This window comes from Grampus griseus (assembly GCF_964374135.1).
Source record: "Grampus griseus genome assembly, chromosome: 2".
Taxonomy (NCBI): domain Eukaryota; kingdom Metazoa; phylum Chordata; class Mammalia; order Artiodactyla; family Delphinidae; genus Grampus; species Grampus griseus.
The window spans coordinates 102,627,816-102,649,652 of record NC_139018.1 but is presented as its reverse complement, the minus strand read 5'-3'; the positions used below and the strand labels follow the sequence as shown (position 1 = coordinate 102,649,652).

General features: G+C 39.2%; 1 protein-coding gene across 2 annotated transcripts in view; it reads left to right on the top strand.

Moving 5' to 3' along the window:
* The window catches only part of MYO1E (myosin IE), a 205,261-nt gene that overhangs the window by 98,580 nt on the left and 84,844 nt on the right, over nucleotides 1–21,837 (top strand). For both annotated transcript variants that reach the window (XM_082648354.1, XM_082648353.1), the window contains exon 4: nucleotides 899–993. In XM_082648354.1, the coding sequence (XP_082504480.1) occupies nucleotides 899–993 (95 nt within the window). The remainder of the gene's footprint in view (nucleotides 1–898; nucleotides 994–21,837) is intronic.

Here is a 21,837-nt window from a genome sequence, read left to right as displayed (position 1 = left end):
TCCCCACTCTAGAGATGCGAACCAGAGAAGGGCAAGACAGAGCCTGAATGTCTTCTCCCTCTGGACTTGGCTTTCTTTTCACTCTTTTATGGTAGGTAGTCTTAAATTGAAGGCGTGTTCTTCCTCCAGCTTTCCACCATATGAAGTATTATTCTTTTTAGTGATTTTTGAGGAAGTGGTGGAAGTGGTGCCAAGAAACTGAAGGAAGCAGGGCTGCAGTCGTCCTGACGCAGTGAATTTATTGGTGGATTTATATTTATGCATAGCTAAGATATCCCATGAGATAAAAGCACAAACCCGCTATCTTGGTGTGGTAGGATTTTTTGTTTTTCCATACTGAGATGGGACAAACTGGTCAAATCTGTTTATCTCTTTAAAGAACCACACCTCCTGCCTTCTTCTAATGGAAAGTTTTTAAGTTTTTTCCTTATTTTCATATAGTCTCACTTAATTTCCTGTGGGGTCCCAGGATCTTCAACTTACCTCTTAGAAAAAAAAAAACTGTAGAAATTCTGAATTAGTACCAGTCAGATCCAGGTTTTTAGTAAGGCCCTCTTAAGACCTGTTGCCCAAATGTCTTCAGAAACACTTAGAAATGGAATGTGGTCTACAGAGGCGTGCTGGGTGGAAGGGTGTGGTATCGGAGTATCTGAAGACAATGGTTATGTCTGAAGGCTGAATCACACATAGGCTTACAGAAGAGTCCTTCCAAATTCCATCTTCATTGCTTTAGGTGTACCTCCTCATGACCTTAGCAAGTTTATGATTCTTGTATTAGGCAACCTTTAAGGCTGGAACTATACAGTGGTGTATTCATTTCCAAGGCCAAGAAAAGAAATGTAATGTGTTGCTCTAACTGACCATGGTTTTTTTGGGTTTTTTTTTTCTTCTTTTCCAGGCACAGTATGAAAACCCACCACATATCTATGCTCTTGCAGATAATATGTACAGAAACATGATCATTGACAGAGAGAACCAGTGTGTCATCATCAGGTATGGAAAAGAGCCTTCTTAGGTCCAGGGAACATGAGACCATGCTGTACTGAGGATTCTGTCACAGAGCAATGCTTTTGCAGTAGTTGCTCATTCCAGAGACTGGTTAATGTATCCGAGTAGCAAGCAGCCTGTTAGCTTTGCCTTGGTTTGTTTTATAACTCCAGTTCATAAAAGGTTTGAGCTTCTGTGAGGTTGCTTTTTATACCCCTGTCACTTAAGGTATTAAGGCCTTAGGGCACATGGTTCTAGCTGGATCTTTCTCTGATTGTCATCAGGCCTTGAAATAAAATCATGAGACACTTCCTCTCCCATTTGATTGTATTGTGGCTTTACTCTGAATTGGAGATCCTTTATGTTGCAAGTATAGTAAGCATGTGTCACTGTTTTGTCAGCTGGAGTATTTTTCTCTAGGTCCTTCTTTTTCCTTCATAATTTAATATTGGTTTGGTCAGGAAGTTCGTTTGGGTTTTTCCGTAACAGAAAATCCTGAACGCACCTTTTGGCCAGTCCAATAGTTCGAGTTTGAACATTTTTGGTTTTTTATCATTTGCTTTTAATTTTCTGAGGGCATTACTGGTCAACGCCAGCATTAGGTGTCTGTAACTACATTTCTCAATCCTTGTAACCTGACCTGGCGCTGAGTCTTTGCTGGATTGAAGTGCTTTTACGATTTTGTTTACCATTACGAACATTTTCAAACATACAGAAAACGTAAGCGTCTGTATTTCCATCACTTAGAACTTGACAGTTTTTGACATTTTGTCATATTTGCGTTCATCTTCTTTAGTTACTTAATTTTTTAGTCCTTCATTTTTCAAAAATAAAAAAAAGGTTTTATGGATATTTAGAAACACGAAATTAGAAAGAGAATTATAATAAGCACCTGTGTATCTGTCATCCCGCTTGTACAGCTATTAATAGTGTACAATATAATAATATAGTGGCCAATCCTGTTTCACCTAGTCCTCCCACCCTGGCCCACTTGATTATTTAAAGCAAATCCTAGGGAGAAAATCATTTCATTTGTCAATAATTTAGCATGTACCTCGAAAATATCATTCTTATCACACCTGAAAAAAAAGAATAATTCTTTCAATGTCGTCTAATATTATCAGTGTTCCAGTTCCATGACTGTCTTATAAATTCTTTTCTACAGTTGATTCATTTTTATTTAGGTTCCAAACGCTCACACTTTGTCCTGGTTGTGTGTCTCTCAAGTCTGTCGTTAACACTTCTCTCTTGTTCTTTTTGTTTTCTTAGTATTTATTTGTTAGAGAAAAAGGTTCGTCCTGCAGAATTTTCTGTAGTCTGGTGTTAGCTAATTGTATACCGTGACTTTGCACTGTCCTCTCTATTCCTGTAAATTGACAGATCTAACAGCTTGATCAGGTTCAGGTTCAATTATTTGGCAAAAAAATGCTCCATTATTGATGCTGTGCACGTAATGCCTGTTGGTCTGTCTTTGTGTGATGTTCGGATTTCCAGTGGGTCAATCCATTATAAATTCTCATTTCACAATCATTATTTACTTGATGTTTGAAAAAGAATCATTTTCTAATTCTATGATCCCTTCTACATTAATTTATTAGTTGGAATTTTTATTTGTTTACCATAAAATACAATCTATACGGGAACATTAGATTAAAAAGCTTGATTTGTTGTCTTTATTTACTAATTTTTCAAGCAATGAGTTGATACCCTAGCAGCAAAGTAAAATGTTTTTGTTTTCAATATCATTCTACACTGGTAGATTTTAAATACCTGTTGAACAACACTGTAGTTTTCATTTAGGCTCAAATAGTCCTACCTTTGGCCAGTGAAGGCCCTTTGTATTGGCTTCTTTGTCCCTTTGACATGACTCCAGTAGTCTGTGATAGTTTCCTTATTTAAGATGTTCCAGGCTCCAGCCGAGGAGTGGGGCAGGGCAGCCAGGAGGGAGTAAGAGAGCCTGAATGGAGGCCGGGTCAAAGGTCAGGGCCTTTTCCTGGCTGCCGTGGCAAGGATCCCTACCTGAACACTGCAAGTGACTATTACCCTGCGATTCAGAAACGTCTACAGGACTGAGACTGGACCTGCTAAAGCTGTCTCAGGGCATTGATGAAGTGTGTTGTTCAAAGGACGTTTGCCATTGGGAAATGTGCCCAGAGAAGAGTAAATAAATGAAGCTTTAGATAAGGAATTGATGAAATAAATCTACAAAGAAGCCTTGTTAAACCCTTTCATATCTTATATATGGAATATACAAGATTTATAAAGAAATATGTTCCTATAAAGTAGGGATAAGGAAATCAGGCTAAAAAACACATAACTCCATTTATAGGTACAGATGGTACCTGTATGTGATTGTGATAGGAATAATGGGCAATGCAGATATGTTAATGACTTTTAAATTATCTAAAAATATCCAGTTCAAAATTTGTTCAAAAATCAAAAAACTAAATAAAAGGTGAATAATACAGTATAAAAAGTAGAGCAACAGGAGGACCTTCAAGATGGCACAGGAATAAGATGTGGAGATCACCTTCCTCCCCACAGATACATCAGAAGTACATCTACATGTGGAACAACTCCTATAGAATACCTACTGAACGCTGGCAGAAGACCTCAGACTTCCCAAAAGCCGTGTGGCTAACAGGGTCTTGGTGCTCCTGCTGGGTGTCAGGCCTGAGCCTCTGAGGTGGGAGAGCCGAGTTTAGGACATCACTCCTCCAGAGACCTCCTGGCCCCTCGTAATATCAGTTGGCGAGAGCTCTCCCAGAGATCTTCTTCTCAATGCTAAGACTCAGCTCCACCCAACAACCAGCAAGCTTCAGTGCTGGACACCCCATGCCAAACAACTAGCAAGACAGGAGTACAACCCCACCCATTAGCAGAGAGGCTGCCTAAAATCATAATAACTTCACAGACACCCCAAAATACACCACCGGTTGTGGTCCTGTCCACCAGAAGGACAAGATCCAGCCTCATCCACCAGAACACAGACACCAGTCCCCTCCACCAGGAAGCCTACACAACCCACTAAATCAACATTACGCACTGGGAGAAGACACCAAAAACAAAGGGAACTACGAACCTGCAGCCTGTGAAAAGGAGACCCCAAACACAGTAAGTTAAGCAAAATGAGAAGACAGAGAAACACACAGCAGATAAAGGAGCAAGGTAAAACCCCACCAGACCAAACAAATGAAGAGGAAATAGGCAGTGTACCTGAAAAAGAATTCAGAGTAATGATAGTAACAATGATCCAAAATCTCGGAAATAGAATGGAGAAAACACAAGAAACATTTAACAAGGACCTAGAAGAACTAAAGAGCAAACAAACAACGATGAAGAACACAATAAATAAAATGAAAATTCTCTAGAAGGAATTAATAGCAGAATAACTGAGGCAGAAGAACAGATAAGTGACCTGGAAGATAAAAAAGTGGAAATAACTACCACAGAGAAGAATAAAGAAAAAAGAATGAAAAGAATTAAGGACAGTCTCAGAGACCTCTGGGACAACATTAAATGCACCAACATTCTAATTATAGGGGTCCCAGAAGAAGACAAGTAAAAGAAAGGGACTGAGGGCTTCCCTGGTGGCACAGTGGTTGAGAGTCCACCTGCCGATGCAGGGGACATGGGTTCGTGCCCCGGTCTGGGAAGATCCCACATGCCGCGGAGCGGTTGGACCTGTGAGCCTTGGCCACCGGGCCTGCGTGTCCAGAGCCTGTGCTCTGCAACAGGAGAGGCCACAACAGTGAGAAGCCTGCATACCGCCAAAAAAAAAAAAAAAAAAAAAAAAGGGACTGAGAAAATATTTGAAGAGATTATAGTTGAAACTTCCCTAATATGGGAAAGGAAATAGTCAATCAAGTCCAGGAAGTGCAGAGAGTCCCATACAGGATAAATCGAAGGAGAAACAAGCCAAGACACATAATAATCAAACTATCAAAAATTAAATACAATGAAAAATATTAAAAGTAGCAAGGGAGAAGCAACAAATAACATAAAAGGGAATCCCCATATGGTTAACAGCTGATTTCTCAGCAGAAACTCTGCAAGCCAGAAGGGAGTGGCAGGACATATTTAAAGTTATGAAAGGGAAAAACCTCCAACCAAGATTACTCTACCCAGCAAGGATCTCATTCAGATTCGACGGAAAAATTAAACCCTTTACAGACAAGCAAAAGCTAAGAGAATTCAGCACCACTAAACCAGCTTTACAACAAATGCTAAAGGAACTTCTCTAGGCAGGAAACACAAGAAAAGGAAAAGACCTACAATAACAAACCCAAAACAGTTAAGAAAATGGTAATAGGAACATACATATTGATAACTACCTTAAATGTAAATGGATTAAATGCTCCAACCAAAAGACATAGACTGGCTGAATGGATACAAAAACAAGACCCGTATATATGCTGTCTACAAGAGACCCACTTCAGACCTAGGGACACGTACAGATTGAAAGTGAGGGGATGGAAAAAGATATTCCATGCAAATGGAAATCAAAGGAAAGCTGAAGTAGCAATTCTCATATCAGATAAAATAGACTTTTAAATAAAGACTATTACAAGAGACAAGGAAGGATACTACATAATGATCAAGGGATCAATCCAAGAAGAAGATATAACAGTTGTAAATATTTATGCACCCAACATAGGAGCACCTCAGTACATAAGGCAAATGCTAACAGCCATAAAAGGGGAAATTGACAGTAACACAATCATAGTAGGGGACTTGAACACCCCACTTTCACCAATGGACAGATCATCCGAAATAAAAATAGGGAAACACAAGCTTTAAATGAAATTAAACAAGAGGGACTTCATTAATATTTGTAGGTCATTCCATCCAAAAACAACAGAATACACTTTCATCTCAGGTGCTCATGGAACATTCACCAGGATAGATCATATCTTGGGTCACAAATCAAGCCTTCGTAAGTTTAAGAAAATTGAAATTGTGTCAAGTATCTTTTCCTACTACAATGCTATGAGACTAGATATCAATTACTGGAAAAAAAACTGTAAAAAATACACATGGAAGCTAAACAATACACTACTAAATAACCAAGGGATCACTGAGGAAATCAAAAAATACCTAGAAATAAATGACAATGAAAACACGACAACCCAAAGCCTATGGGATGCAGCAAAAGCAGTTCTAAGAGGGAAGTTTATAGCAATAAATTCCTACCTCAAGAAACAAGAAGCATCTCAAATAAACAACCTGACCTTACACCTAAAGCAATTAGAGAAATAAGAGCAAAAGAACCCCAAAGTTAGCAGAAGGAAAGAAATCATAAAGATCAGATCAGAAATAAATGAAAAAGGAATGAAGGAATCAATAGCAAAGATCAATAAAACTAAAAGCTGGTTCTTTGAGAAGATAAACAAAATTGATAAACCATTAGCCAGACTCATCAAGGAAAAAAGGGAAAAGACTCAATAGAATTAAAAATGAAAAAGGAGAAGTAACAACTGACATTACAGAAATACAAAGGATCATGAGGGATTACTTACAAGCAACTATATGACAATAAAATTGACAACCTGGAAGAAATGGATAAGTTCTTAGAAAAGCACAACCTTCCGAGCCTGAACCAGGAAGAAATAGAAACTATAAACAGACCAATCACAAGTAATGAAATTGAAACTGTGATTAAAAATCTTCCAACAAACAAAAGCCCAGGACCAGATGGTTTCACAGGTGAATTCTAACATTTAGAGAGGGGCTAACACCTACCCTTCTCAAACTCTTCCAAAATATAGCAGAGGGAGGAACACTCCCAAACTCATTCTATGAGGCCACCATCACCCTGATGCCAAAACCAGACAAAGATGTCCCCCAAAAAGAAAACTACAGGCTGATATCACTGATAAACATAGATGCAAAAATCCTCAACAAAATACTGGCAAACAGAATCCAACAGCACATTAAAAGGATCACAAACCGTGATCAAGTGGGGTTTATCCCAGGAATGCAAGAATTCTTCAATATATGCAAATCAATCAATGTGATATACCATATTAAGAAATTGAAGGATAAAAACCATTTGATCATCTCAATAGATGCAGAAGAAGCTTTCAACAAAATTCAACACCCATTTATGATAACCCTTCAGAATGTAGGCATAGAGGGGACTTACCTCAACATAGTAAAGGACATATGTGACAGACCCACAGCAAACATCATTCTCAATGGTGAAAAACGGAAAACATTTCCACAAAGATCAGGAGCAAGACAAGGTTGCCCACTCTCACCACTCTTATTCAACATGTTTTGGAAGTTTTAGCTACAGCAGTCAGAGAAGAAAAAGAAATAAAAGGAATCCATATCGGAAAAGAAGAAGTAAAGCTGTCACTGTTTGCAGATGACATGATACTATACATAGAGAATCCTAAAGATGCTACCAGAAAACTGCTAGAGCTAATTAGTGAATTTGGTAAAGTAGCAGGATACAAAATTAACGCACAGCAATTTCTTGCATTCCTATACACTAACGATGAAAAATCTGAAAGAGAAATTAAGGAAACACTTCCATTTACCATTGTAACAAAAAGAATAAAATACCTAGGAATAAACTTACCTAAGGAGACAAAAGACCTGTATGCAGAAAACTATAAGACACTGATGAAAGAAATTAAAGACGATACAGACAGATGGAGAGATATACCGTGTTCTTGGATTGGAAGAATCAACATTGTGAAAATGACTATACTACCCAAAGCAGTCTACAGATTCAATACAATCCCTATCAAACCACCAATGGTATTTTTCACAGAACTAGAACAAAAAATTTCACAATCTTTCACAAAAGACACCCAAATAGTCAAAGCAATGTTGAGAAAAAAAAAAAAACAGAGCTGGAGGAATCAGGCTCCCTGAGTTCAGACTATACTACAAAGCTACAGTAATCAAGACAGTATGGGGCCTTCCTGGTGGCACAGTGGTTGAGAGTCCGCCTGCCGATTCAGGGGACATGGGTTTGTGCCACGGAGCGACTGGGCCCATGAGCCATGGCCGTTGGGCCTGTGCATCTGGGGCCTGTGCTCCGCGGCAGGAGAGGCCACAAAAGTGAGAGGCCCACATACTGCAAAAAAACAAACAAACAAAAAGACAGTATGGTACTGGCACAACAGTAATATAGATCAGTAGAACAGGATAGAAAGCCCAGAGATAAATCTACGCACGTATGGTCACCTTATGTTTAATAAAGTAGGCAAGAATATACAGTGGAGGAAAGACAGCCTTTTCAATTAAGTGGTGCTAGGAAAACTGGGCAGCTACATGTAAAATAATGAAATTAGAACACTCCCTAACACCATACACAAAAATAAACTGAAAATGGATTAAAGACCTAAATGTAAGGCCAGACACTATAAATCTCTTAGAGGAAAACATAGGAAGAACACTCTGACATAAATCAAAGCAAGGTGTTTTTTGACCCAACTCCTAGAGAAATAGAAGTAAAAACAAAAATAAACAAATGGGACCTAGTGAAACTTAAAAGCTTTACACAGCAAAAGAAACGATAAGCAAGACGAAAAGACAACTCTCAGAATTGGGGAAAATATTTGCAAACAAAGCAAGTGACAAAGGATGAATCTCCAAAATGTGCAAGCAGCTCATGCAGCTCAGTATGAATCAAACAACCCAATCCAAAAATGGTCGGAAGACCTAAATAGACATTTCTCCAAAGAAGATATACAGATTGCCAACAAACACATGAAAGAATGCTCAACATCATTAATCATTAGAGAAATGCAAATCAAAACTACAATGAGATATCATCTCACACCAGTCAGAATGGCCATCATCAAAAAATCTACAAACAATAAATGTTGGAGAGGGTGTGGAGAAAAGGGAACCCTCTTGTACTGTTGGGGGGAATGTAATTTATACAGCCACTATGGAGAACAGCATGGAGGTTCCTTAAAAAACTAAAAGTAGAACTACCACATGACCCAGCAATCCCACTCCTGGGCATATACCCTGAGAAAACCATAATTCAAAAAGTATCATGTAGCACAATGTTCATTGCAGCTCTGTTTACAATAGCCAGGACATGGAAGCAACCTAAGTGTCCATCGACAGATGAGTGGATAAAGAAGATGTGGCACATGTATATAATGAAATATTACTCAGCCATAAAAAGAAACGAAATTGCGTTATTTGTAGTGAGGTGGATGGACCTAGAGACTGTCATACAGAGTGAAGTAATTCAGAAAGGGAAAAACAAATACTGTATGTTAACACATATATATGGAATCTAAAAAAATAAAATGATTCTGAAGATCCTAGGGGCAGGACAGGAATAAAGGCACACGTAGAGAATGGACTTGAGGACACGGGGTGGGGGAAGGGTAAGCTGGGACGAAGTGAGAGAGTGGCTGGGACGAAGTGAGAGATTGGCATGGACATATATACACTATGAAACGTAAAATAGATAGTTAGTGGGAAGCAGCCGCATAGCACAGCACGATCAGATCGGTGCTTTGTGGCCACCTAGAGGGGTGGGAGGGAGACACGAGTCGAGGGCGTATGGGGATATATGTATACATATAGGTGACTCACTCTACATATACGTATATATGTATAGCTCACTCTGTTCGTTATATAGCAGAAACTAACAGACCACTGTAAAGCAATTATACTGCAATAAAGATGATAAAAAAAAAAAAAGATGTTCCAGGCTCATCTTGTACCTTTTCTGCCAAGCCTTGGAACCAGCCATTTCATCAAAAAGCCCTGGTTCATTTTAATGGGAAATAGTATTTAGAGACCATCAGTCTAGTCACTAAGAGTGCTCACTGCTCTGTTAACAGTGCTTCTTCTTTTCAGAGAACAAAGGCAAGGAATATGAACTGTTTAAGAAAAAAATGAAACATGAGTTCATACTGATAATGTCCAGTTCTTTTTTTTTTTTTTGTAATTTTTTCGCCCCGCAGCATGTGATATCTTGTTTCCCAGACCAGGGATCGAACCTGTTCCCCCCTGCAGTGGAATTGCAGAGTCTTAACCACTGGACTGCCAGGGAAATCCCCCAGTTCATTTTTAAGATGATAGGGTTTTTACTTCTTTGGTTTTTATATTTGTATCCGCATTTTTCTTACGTTGAAAACCTCGATTTCTGATGACATTATTACAGTTACTTGCTCTGTAATGTGTAGGTGCATAAAACTATAAATAAGTATATATATGTATACTTAAATAATATATATTACATAGTAAATAATGGGATAAAGCAAATAAAGTAATTTTGTTAATGCTTGAAGATGACAATACCAACATTATTCGTAGCAATACTGAATTCACTTAAAATTTTTTTGTTCTTTCTGGTCCTTAGGATGTACAGTCAAAATATTGGGTTTTAAAAGTCCCTTAAATTAATTCTTTTCTGTGTCATTAACATGCCAACTTGAACTACAGTTAGATTCATTTTGGGTTTTAGGAGTTTAAATTTTGTAAATTTTAATTTTGTTATATAATTGTGTAACTCATTACAGGGCTCCAATGTCAAAACTATAAAACAAAAACATTGAAGCATTTCGAGATACAGACTTCATGACATCTTACCTCTAAATGTTTCTCTATGCATGTGTAGAAAATAACGTTTTCTAACTTAGCCCCAATACCATTATCACAACTAAATAATTAATACTAACTTAATATCATCTAAAGATAAGCAGTCTCTATGTAAATTTCTGTGATTGTGGCACACATGTCCTTTCTTGCCAGTTTATGTAAATCAAGGAACACTGGCTGCATTTGGTTATGAGTCATCTTTTTAATCCTACCACAGTTCCCCTCTCCCATTATTTTTTTTTTCCGTTGACTTGGTTCAAGAGACCAACCCACTTTTCCTATAGACACCTTTTAGATTGGTCCAGTTGCTTCCTCATGGTCTCGTTACTCTAATGCCTTCAATTTTCTGTAAATTGGAAGTTAGATCTAAATATTTAATTAGCTGCAGGTGAAGCCCTCTGGAAGGAACATTGGGTGTTGAGTTTGGTTGCTGAATCGGAAATGCTTCTGTTTGACCCCAAGTGGAGGTCACTGGCCAATAGAGAGGTGGGAGGTGTTTTCTTGACTTGAATTAAATGAGAGAGGATAGGATGAGTTTTCTATCATATTCCCTTGCCCTTTTTCCTTCCTCCTGGGCCCCTAGTGAGATGAGCAGGAAGGGAATGGTCTTGTTGCATGAGCTTCTCCCGTTTGGAGCTACTTCTTTATTTCGTAGCCCAACCCTTTCCCTCTCTTGGATCCCCTCAGTCTGTCGTGCAGGGTACACTTGCCCTGAAGCAGTACACATGCCCACTTGTAGGATCTTTTTTTCCAGTGTTCAGGTGGCAAAGACTTGAAGGCCCTGCTCCAGGCATTTCTCTTGCAGTGTCTGTGCTTTAATATAGGAGATGGTGGAACAGGGAGCTGCTTTGACTTCTGACACTAACCACCCTAAGTCAAGCCAGACTTCACACGTGAAAGGCACAGTCCTCCACAAGACACCAGCTGCAAGTTCCGGGGTTCCCACCAACCCCTCAATTTCAGTAATTTACTAGAATGGCTCACAAACCTCATGAAAGCACTGTACCCTATGGTTACCATTTTATTAGAGCAAAAGGATACAAAGCAGGACCAGAAAAGAGTAGAGACACAAGGGCAAGGTCTGGGAGAGGTCCTCGTGTGATGCTTCTGGGCATCCTCTCCCCGTGGAGTCATGGATGGTGTTTCCTCCTTCCATTCGTGGTGTGGGAGTTGACAGTATTGCCAACTAGGAAGTTCACCCAAGCCTTTGCTGTCCAGAGATTTTATTTGGGCTCAATCACAAACTTCCTGCATGACTGACCAGTAGTCTCCAGCCGTCCTGAAGATTTGGTCCAATATCTGTAGCCTCCATTTTCTCCCTGGGTCAGAACTTAGACACGGCTTTCCAAAGCTCTTAATCATAAATTACTGGCCAGTTCCCAAAGACCCCAGACAAATTTCTTTACTACCCAAGAGCTGTGCTTCATCTGCTTTGAGAAAGTAGATTTGCTATCTCTGCTGTGCTGTGGTTCACTCTCACCAGCTCTGTGATCCTGGGCAGCAAACCTAACACTCATCTGGGCCTCGTGTCTTCACTTAGGAGTGAACTGATTGACCAGATGACCTCTGAGGTCTCGCCTGCTTTGGGGGTTTTGGAACTCTTCCAAATAGTGCTTGAGGGAAGGGAAGGCAGGGAAATGCTGTTCTGGGTAGAGAAGCCCAAGTTTGCAGCTACTGACATGGGAGAGCTGGGTGCTCATTCAGCTAGGGCTGAGTCCAGTGCTGCCTACCTGAATGCACTTGTGAACAGAAAACAAACAATACCAATTTTCCTGGGGGCTGGAAGAAAAGTCTGCTCCTTGTGCAAAGGGCTTCTGCCGTAGCTGGAGAGACTAGGAATTTTTAGTATCCTTTAATTAGGAAATTAAAAATTAATGATGATCTAATCCTCTGGTGTTCTTTTAGACTTTCACTTTCTGTTTTCCCTGGTATATGACCTCATCTACATGATGAAATGCATATGGTTTATCTTTTATTTATCTATTTTTAATTTTAAAATTAATTATTAAATTTTTGTATCTGGTTTGTTAAACATTTTATTAATAATGTATATAAATATTTTTTGTTTAAAGCATTTAGCTTTAGAGAGAAATATATTTGGGATTTCCAGGGTAATACATATTTTATGCATTTTAAATCATGCTATAGAAGAAACTGAAATGAAGGTCAAATACATTTAAAGAAGTTTTTAAAAAGAAAATTATATTAATATAAGAAAAAAATTTTATGATTTTTTAAAATTGAAGTTTGGTTGACCTACAGGACTATGTTAGATCTAGATGTACAACATAGTGATTCGATATAGCTGTACATTACGAAGTGATGACCATGAAATGTGTACGCTTAGATGGGATAATGCAGGACATAGAAGCAATCTTATCAGTTCCATCCCAATCTTATGTTTTCTGAAGAGGTGGATACAGTGACAGGATGGACTGGCAGCTGATTATTTCTGGATAGAAATCAGTGTAACAAATTGAATTTAAAAAGAAAGAACTCAAGGAAGAAGACAAGCTGCTTTCTCAAGTGCAGACCTCCATCCAAGCCTTGGCCCTGAGTTTGTTTTTTTAATTGAAGTATAGCTGATGTACGGTAATATGCACAGGTGTATAATATAGTGATTCACAATTTTTAAAGTATATACTCCCTGTATAGTTACTATAAAATATTGGCTATATTCCCTGTGTTGTCCCGTATATCCTCGTAGCTTACTTTATACATAGTAGTTTGTACTCCTTAATCTCCCACCACTATCTTGCCCCTCCCCACCTCCCACTGATAGCCACTAGTTTGTTCTCTCTGTGAGTCTGTTTCTTTTATGTTACATTCACTAGTTTGTTGTATTTATTAGATTCCACATATAAGTGATGTCATTTGTATTTGTATTTCTCTGTCTGACTTGTGTCACTTAGCATAATGCCCTCCAAGTCCATCCATGCTGCTGCAAAGGCAAAATTTCTTTTTTATGGCTGAAGAATATTGCATTGTGTATATATACTACGTCTTCTTTATCCATTCATCTGTTGATGGACACTTAGGTTGCTTCCGTGTCTTGGCAATTGTAAGTAATGCTGCAGTGAACATTGGAGTACATGTGTCTTTTCCAATTGGTGTTTTTGTTTTTTTCAGATATATACCCAAGAGTGAAATTGCTGGATCATTCTATTAGAGTAGTTCTATTTTTAGTTTTTTGAAAAACTTCCATACTTTTTTCCACAGTGGTTGCACCAATCTGTATTCCCACCAGCAGTGTATGAGGGTTCCCTTTTCTCCACATCCTCGCCGACATTTGTTAGTTGTGTTCTTTTCGATGATGGCCATTCTGACATGTGTGAGGGGATATCTCATTGTGGTTTTGATTTGCATTTCTCTGGTAATTAGTGATGTTGAGCATCTTTTCATGTGCCTGTTGGCCATCTGCATTTCCTCTTTGGAAAAATGTTCAGTTCTTCTGCCCATTTTTTATCAGGTTGTTTATTTTTTTGATGTTGAATTCTATGAGCTGTTTATATATGTTGGATATTAACCCCTTATTGGTCATTTCATTTGCAAATATTTTCTCCCATTCAGTAGGTTGTCTTTTCATTTTGTCAGCAGTTTCCTTTGCTGTGCAAAAGCTCTTAAGCTTAATTAGATCCCATTTGTTTATTTTTGCTTTTCTTTCCTTTGCTTTAGGAGACGGATCCAAAAAATATTGCTGCGATTTATGTCAGAGAGTGTTCTGCCTATGTTTTCCTCTGGGAGTTTTATAGTATCTGGTCTTACGTTTAGGTCTTTAATCCATTTTGAGTTTATTTTTGTGTGTGGTGTTAGGGAGTGTTCTAGTTTCATCCTTTTACACGTAGCTGTCCAGTTTTCCCAGCACCACTTATTGAAGAGGCTGTCCTTTCTCCATTGTATATTCTTGCCTCCTTTGTTGTTGATCAGTTGTTGGTCCTGAGTTTTGCAAACATGTACAGACTTGATTTGTCAAAATAGCTGGAGTCGAGCAGCCTCAGGTTGACTGACTGGCCAACCAGACTCACAAGTGAGTGTGAATTAGACCCCAGTTCATGATTTTATAAGGAGAATTCTGCCTGTGGTGGACTGCTCTGTTGATTATTTCCCTGGAACACAGTCCATGAGGGTTGCTGGATTACCGTTAGAGGGTTGGATTCCGAGCCGAGGGATGATCACAGTGGCTAATGTCGTCATGTCATGGCCCCCACTTTTATCTGGAGACAGTAGGCTGCCCCTCAGTAGTCTGTTTACTTGGGGAAAACCCATCGTGTCTGCTGTTGATTTTTCCTGTCCTGACTCCGTGTAGGCCAACCCCTTTGTATTAACCTACCCTTTGTCCTGTCAGCCCCTACCATGCAGTGGGTTAAGTTCTATCAGGAATAAACAGCCAGGATTTGCCTTAATGTTTCCCAAGTCTTCCCCGAGAGCTCACTGGCAGACAGGTCAGGGAGAGTGGCTGCCGTTGATGCCGATTTCATCCACTGTGCCTTGCGTTCACTAATTTAACTTTCCAGGGATAAATATCTCCCATTCCTGAATTGCCCTGTTCGCTCAGAGCCTATAAAGACATCTAGGCTACCCTTCTCAAAATTCTCTTTCAACTGATTTATGGTGGACCCAGGGCATCCAATATCTTTTTTCAAGCCCCCCAATTTGTTCTAGTTGAGCACCAAGACTAAGCCTCCTGAAATCCTCATTGCCAGGCTGGGTGATCTGCAGATAAACCTTCAGGCCTTGGTGATGTCTTGCAGGTCTCTGAGCAGAGACACGATACCACGGAAGGCTGGTTCACAAAGACGAGTCTAGGGGTAGAAAAGTGATGGGATCTTGAGCAAATCAGATATGTAGTGAGGTTATGAGGGCCTGACCGGAGTTGGAAAGGCAAAGAGGAAACTGATGTGTGACATTCCATAAGCCTCTGAAGGAATTAAAGGAATAGGAAGTGAATGTGGACTCCAGGCAGTGCCAAGAGAAAGACACAACAGTGGTAGCTACATTAGTATCATTGACAGTGATGAGCACCTGAAGACACAGGTATCCACCCATGAGCCCAGTAAATGAGCAACCCAGATCTGCTTAACTCAATAGTCTTCTGTGCTCCAGAATCCAGAATTTGGATTTGTGTTTTAGAATTGCATATGTGGTACCTTTGGACCTATCGGAGACATCTATGCAAATTTACTGAATAAAATAATCATGGTGTGGTAAGAGGGGAAGGAGAAACGGCAAGTTTTTCTCATATTCTCTACCATCTCTGTATCACCAGACCGGACCATGGCACTGTGGCCAGAGGCATTTCTGCAGCCCTTGCCAGCTGACCTCTGGAAAGACTTACAGGGTCTTAGAGAACATTTATGTGGCAGTTTTATTGCTGCCATCAAAAGTGAATTCCGCTTTTGGCCTGCATCCGTTCTTGCTGTCCTAGCGCGTTTAAAAAAACGTGATGTTGATTTGAGAGCATCACATTTGATCCAGTTTCTGATTTCTTTTGCTTGAAATATTCTTAAGCAGTTGTTTTTCTGAAAAGTAGGGTGTTCTGTTCTTAGTGTATACAACATTTGCAAAGTCTTGGTAGGTTGTATCCTGAATACGTGCCAAATAAATATTTTTTTTAGAGATAAAGACGTGAGAGATCTTTTGAAGGCGCATCAAAAGATTTGGTGACTGATTGAATATGAGAATTTTCGTAGAGGAAAAGGAGATAGTTGTCACTATTGGATCTAAGATTTCTGAACTATCTTCTTCAAGAGACATTTTGGGTTTGGGATCCCTAAGATTTGCAGGAATAAAGATGAAAGATTTAAATAATGTTAAAAATCAGATCACTTCTAATATTTGGCTTATGTCTTATCTCTGCTCTCTGCCTCAGCACTGTCAAGTGTCTCATGGATTCTCAAGCTGACTTCCTGTCTTTGATGTATTTCAGGAGCCTTTTATTATTAGCATTGGAACTCTTTTCTGTTTCTTTCGGTCCACCCAATTTCTTGTTTATCCCAGCACCGGCATCCTTTGAGGCTCCCTGTCCCTCTGGCCTGGCTTTGGGAGGCCCAGTTAGCTCACACCCCTGACGGTGGGGTCTGCATGAGGCCTGCCCTCTGGCTGTGGATTTGAAGAGCTGGGGGCTCAAATGTGCCCTTCTACCCCAAGTTCCCTGACCAGGCTTCGTCAAAGAGTGTTATTCAGGAAGCCTGACTCATTAGCTAATTAATATATTATCTATAATCATAATAATAACCCCTTTTTAAGTATTTGCTTTGTATCTCAGCATCTTTTACTTTTATCATTTACAACCTAGTAAACTAGGTATTACAGCCCCCCTTTTTGCAGATCAGAGAACCGAGTCTCAGAGAGGTAATGAAACATGTTAAACGTCTCACATTTGAAATGTGGCAAAGCCATGCCTCAAGCCAGGGCTGCCTGGCTCCCCTAGTACACTCTCTCCACTTTTCTCTGCTGCTTTGAGCCCGCAGGTGTCAGGTTGTCTGGTTAGTAACCTGTTACTGTCCACGGTCATGGGGTACAGTGGAAAGATCTCTGGGGTTGAGTCACGGGGTAGACTTGTTATTCTGTTCTGTCGAAAGTGTGCGACTTCTGCAAACCTCGGTCACTTCATCTGCAAAATGGGGATTAATACCTTAAAGGAAAGCTATTGAATGAGGAAATACATATAAAAAATTGTTTTTAACTGTTAAGGAGTGATGTAAAATACCTGGTAGTAACAGTAAAAGGAATTGCAGAGCTAATAACTAGCTGAGCTGGGACTGAAACTTGGTGTTCAGACTAAACATTGGGTTTTTCCTATTGCATCAGGCTGGGCCAACGTGAGCATTGCCCCGGGGCCACTTTCTTGGCAGACCATAGGTGATAATTTTGTCTGCCTGACAATACTAATTGATTTGGAAGAAATAACAGTTGTCTTATCTCACTTTCCTCATTATGTTAATGAATTTTTATCATTTACTCAGTGGTGCTGGCATGTCTGTCTGATTTTGTATTTTATACTTCCAGCCGTTGCATGTACTTGAGGCTCTACTTTTCAGTGTCATCACAAGCTCTGACAGATCACCCCTTTCTCTCCAGCCCTGGAACCCTTCAGATGGGCAACAGAGATGCTTCACTTCAGACTTATTTCTTTCCCAGATCCAGTAGGGCTGCCAGGAAGGGTGTGTGCGAATTGAGTCTTTGGAGAAGTCTGTCCAGAATCTTGTTTGATGTGTTTCTCCTTCCCGGTTGCATCTTGTCTTGTGAGCACAGTGATGCAGGCTATTATTACTTGTTAGCTCCGACTGTGTGTGAGATAATAAGTGTTTTGGCAGAAGCCTTGCTTCAAGGGGTGTGTATCAGTAAAAACTCAGTAACTAAAAGTTTGATTATACTATGAACTGTGCTATTCATGGAGTTCTTTAGGACACTTTGTTGATTTTAATTGACTATCTAAATATAGACCTTCATCTGAAGCAGTATAGCTCAGGCTTCTGATTTAAACTATCTCAGGTCCTTTCCTAGTGATGCCATTCACTAGCTCTGTGTCCCTGAGCAAGCTGCTTAGCCTTTTTCATCAAATAATGGGAATAAGAATAGTCCCTACCTCGCAGGGCTATTATCCAGATCACATGATTGAAGCCCTTAGAGCAGTCCTTGACTTGCCCACCCAGCGGACACATGCTACAGTCAATACATCTGCAAAATTTTAGTTTGCTTTCAAATCTCCTTTGGAATTGATGTTATTTCTCATCTGGACTCTTTTCAGTCACCAATATGTTTATCTTTTATAACTGTAGAATTAGAAAAAAGTTTTTAAACGATCTCTGTGTTTTTTACCCTTGGGTTATACCTTCTGAAATAAGAGTCAAGTTTAATACGAATATGTCCCTATATAAAAAAAGAAAAAAGTCAGGTCTAAGAGAGTAGGACCCAGTGGGAATTTTCATAACTTCATTGTCTTATCAATCATTCACTCTGGGCAGGAATGCCGCCCTCTGATGCTTGCCTGTGTGTGTGCATGTACACACGCACACACACATACACACGCACACCCCCTCATTCCCCTACCTGGCTAACTTTATCTGTCTCGTTGAAATGTAAGTAGTGTGACTTGACTTAGCTTGTGCATTTCTTTAGGAATCTTTTCCTAATACAAATTCAGGAATCCCTAAAACTGTACCCATATCTCCAAGGTGTTATCACAGTGTTGGTGCACATGCCCTCCAGGGCAGGAGACACATTTCATCCCAGCCTCGAGGAGGCACTTAGATAGTGCATGCTGGGTAAGCAAATGCACATACAATTTTTGTTTTAAATTTTTATCCTTTCTAAAGTGCAAATAAATGTAAAGTAGGCAGAGCAGCATTTCAATTACATTAACTTGAACAGTTACAAGGGAACAACAGCTAGTGTGGTAAGAACCAGCAGAGAGATTTTGAGACTAGCAAGGGGGAGATAGGAGGAATGGTCAACTCTACCTATTCTCTGGGATACCCACCCCCAAATACGACTAAGATATTTTTACATTTGCTAGAATCAGTTGAACTGAATTGAAAACACTATTGATTTTTAAGTGTGGAATAACCTTCAGACTAAGAAAAACAATTATAGTCTTTGAATCCAATTATTAATGTATCATTGTAAATAGCTCCACCCCCACCCCACCCCACCCCCCCAACATTCTTTCCATTTCTTTGAAATTGTAGCATATGTTTCCATTTGTATAGTGAATGCAGTCAGAAACATTACATTATTTCCTATTTGAATTGACGTTTCCTATGAAATCTGTCTTGACTGCGTTTTACATTCGTTTAGCTGGTTCCCAGCCAGCTATATGAGAACTAGGGAGTTTGTTAGAAATCCTTATTTCTAGGCCCTGTCCTTGGAGACCAGGATTCAGCAGGTCTGAAGACAGGCCCAGACATGGGCATTTTTTAAGTACTTTGAGGATTCTGATAGGCTGCTGGACTTAGGGACCAGTGGGACATTTTTCTAATTTTAAGGCACATACATTTCTAGAGTATTTTTTGGTCCACTTTAGTAGTCAAGTGAAGGCACTTAAGAAAGGCCTTATAACCATAAACAAAGCAAATTGCTCTAATTGCTGTGAGATGCAAAGCAAACAATTTCACATATGCTGTATAATCTGTCTGATACCTTCACATTCTTTTAACATGGGTTTTAGTCCAGGGGAAGAAACAGTTTTTTCCCTGAAAGGGCCAATGTAATTATGGTTATGTATACTGTAAGCTTCAAGTAATTATGGAGCACTCCATTCTTGTACCATATTCTGAGCAAATTACCAGCCTCTGATCAATAAAATTTCTTTTTAAGCATCTGTAAATTGAATCCAAGAAATGAAAATTCCGATCAAAGTTCAGCCATAGCTAATTATTTTAAATCTTCTGAAAAATATCAGTGTTACTGAGAATGTAGATGTCCTATTAATGTACCTGGCATACTTATTTTAATATATGAAATGAGTTACTTTCCATTATTCTTCCTTTTTTTTTCTTTCCACAAAAGACACAAAGTATTTTATGTCTAATCATACTACTAACCAAAGACACAGTGGGGACATTACTGTACTTTCATTTAGTAATTCTAATAGGATTTATTGTTTTTTTTCCTTTTCTCTTTTACACACTCACAGCTTTCTCTAAGGAATTCTAAATACGAAAGTTGTTTACTCATGACATAGTAATAATCTAAAGAAATTAATCCTGTTGATTATCATTATGATGTGCGATTCCACTTTTTCTGGAAATGCTGGGGGTTTTTTTGTTTTCTGTTCCTCTTTTTTTATTTTTTTCCTTGGCCACACTGCACAGCATGTGGAACTTCCCCAACCAGGGATCGAACACATGCCCCCTGCCATGGAAGCACAGAGTCTTAACTACTGGACCACCAGGGAAGTCCCATATTTTTTAAAAATATGAACTGTATGGGTAATTGTCTCTCTCAAAACTTTAAACCTTAAGAGAAATCACATCAAAAGAAACAAGAATCGTCCAGATATCAGCCCCCCAACAAGTCAGAACTGTTTCTTTTTCCTTGTTCCATTTCTGTTCTTGTCCATACATTATTTTTACATAGTTGTAATCACGTTATAGGTACAGTGTCTTCTGCTTATGTTGCCACTTAGCCTTTATTGCATTGTTTTTATGTTGCCACATAGTTTTCTAATTATTTTAAATGTCTGTGTAATATTATATAGGCTGGTTGTACCATTGTACTCTTGGACTTTCCGGTATTCTTGAATGTTCACGTGATTTACAACATTATAAAAGGGAGTTTCATTGTTAACAAACCTGTGCTTCAAATGAGTGAGAGTGCATGTTTTGACCTTGGATCTAGGGTATAAATCTTCTGATTACGTGGACCATTTGAACAGATAACTTCCTCATGGAGCTGAAATATTTATTATACCTACTTGTGCCTGTGAGAAAGCATGGCTCTGTAATCAGTGTGACACGTCATCCCAGGCTCATTGGTTTTCTACTTTCCGCCATATCTTATGAAATACCAGTTTGGTTTCTGTATTCGTGTGACCTGGAAGTCAGGAGCTGAGTACTAGGATGCTGAATGAGTTGCACAGATGGAGTCAGACCTTTAGAAGTCCTCACAGAGGATGGTTCCCTCATTCTTCCCTATAATCTCTCTAATTAAGCATATAACATATTAGTTCAAAGAAATTCAACAGAGTTCTGAGTTTTGCTATGGTGGTGACTCTAATCCTCGTTTTGTTTTGTTTTGAAAGAGCAAATTATTTCCAAATTTATTTCAGTTTCCTTTTGGGGATAGGGGCCACCTGGCTTGGTTGGACCCTAAGCAAGTGTTTGCTCTTTTCTTGAGTACCTAAGCAATTGGTAACAGTTCATTAGGTTGGGTGTTCACAGAATATTTGCTCTGTACCCCAAAATTCTTGATCACCGATAGCAAACAAAAATAGTGTCTTAGGAACTCACAGCAGCCTGAATTTTTCATGTTAAATTTCACCATTATTTTCCATGATAATTGATTCCTTTCATCTAATTCTATCATGGAAGTACAAAGGCTACCAATAGAGAGATGAGAAGTCTGACTGACTTAAGCATGTTTTGAATTGAGGTCGCCATCAGTTCAAGGGGATTTTGGGGGAAGAAACGGGAATTTTGAAGATCTGACTATACGGTATTAACAAAAGGCTTTCCCTATGCAGTAAGGCCACCAAACGGAAGTAGTCTTTGTTATGCAGGATGTGATTAATATTACCTCATCATTTAATTTTAGAACTTCTAA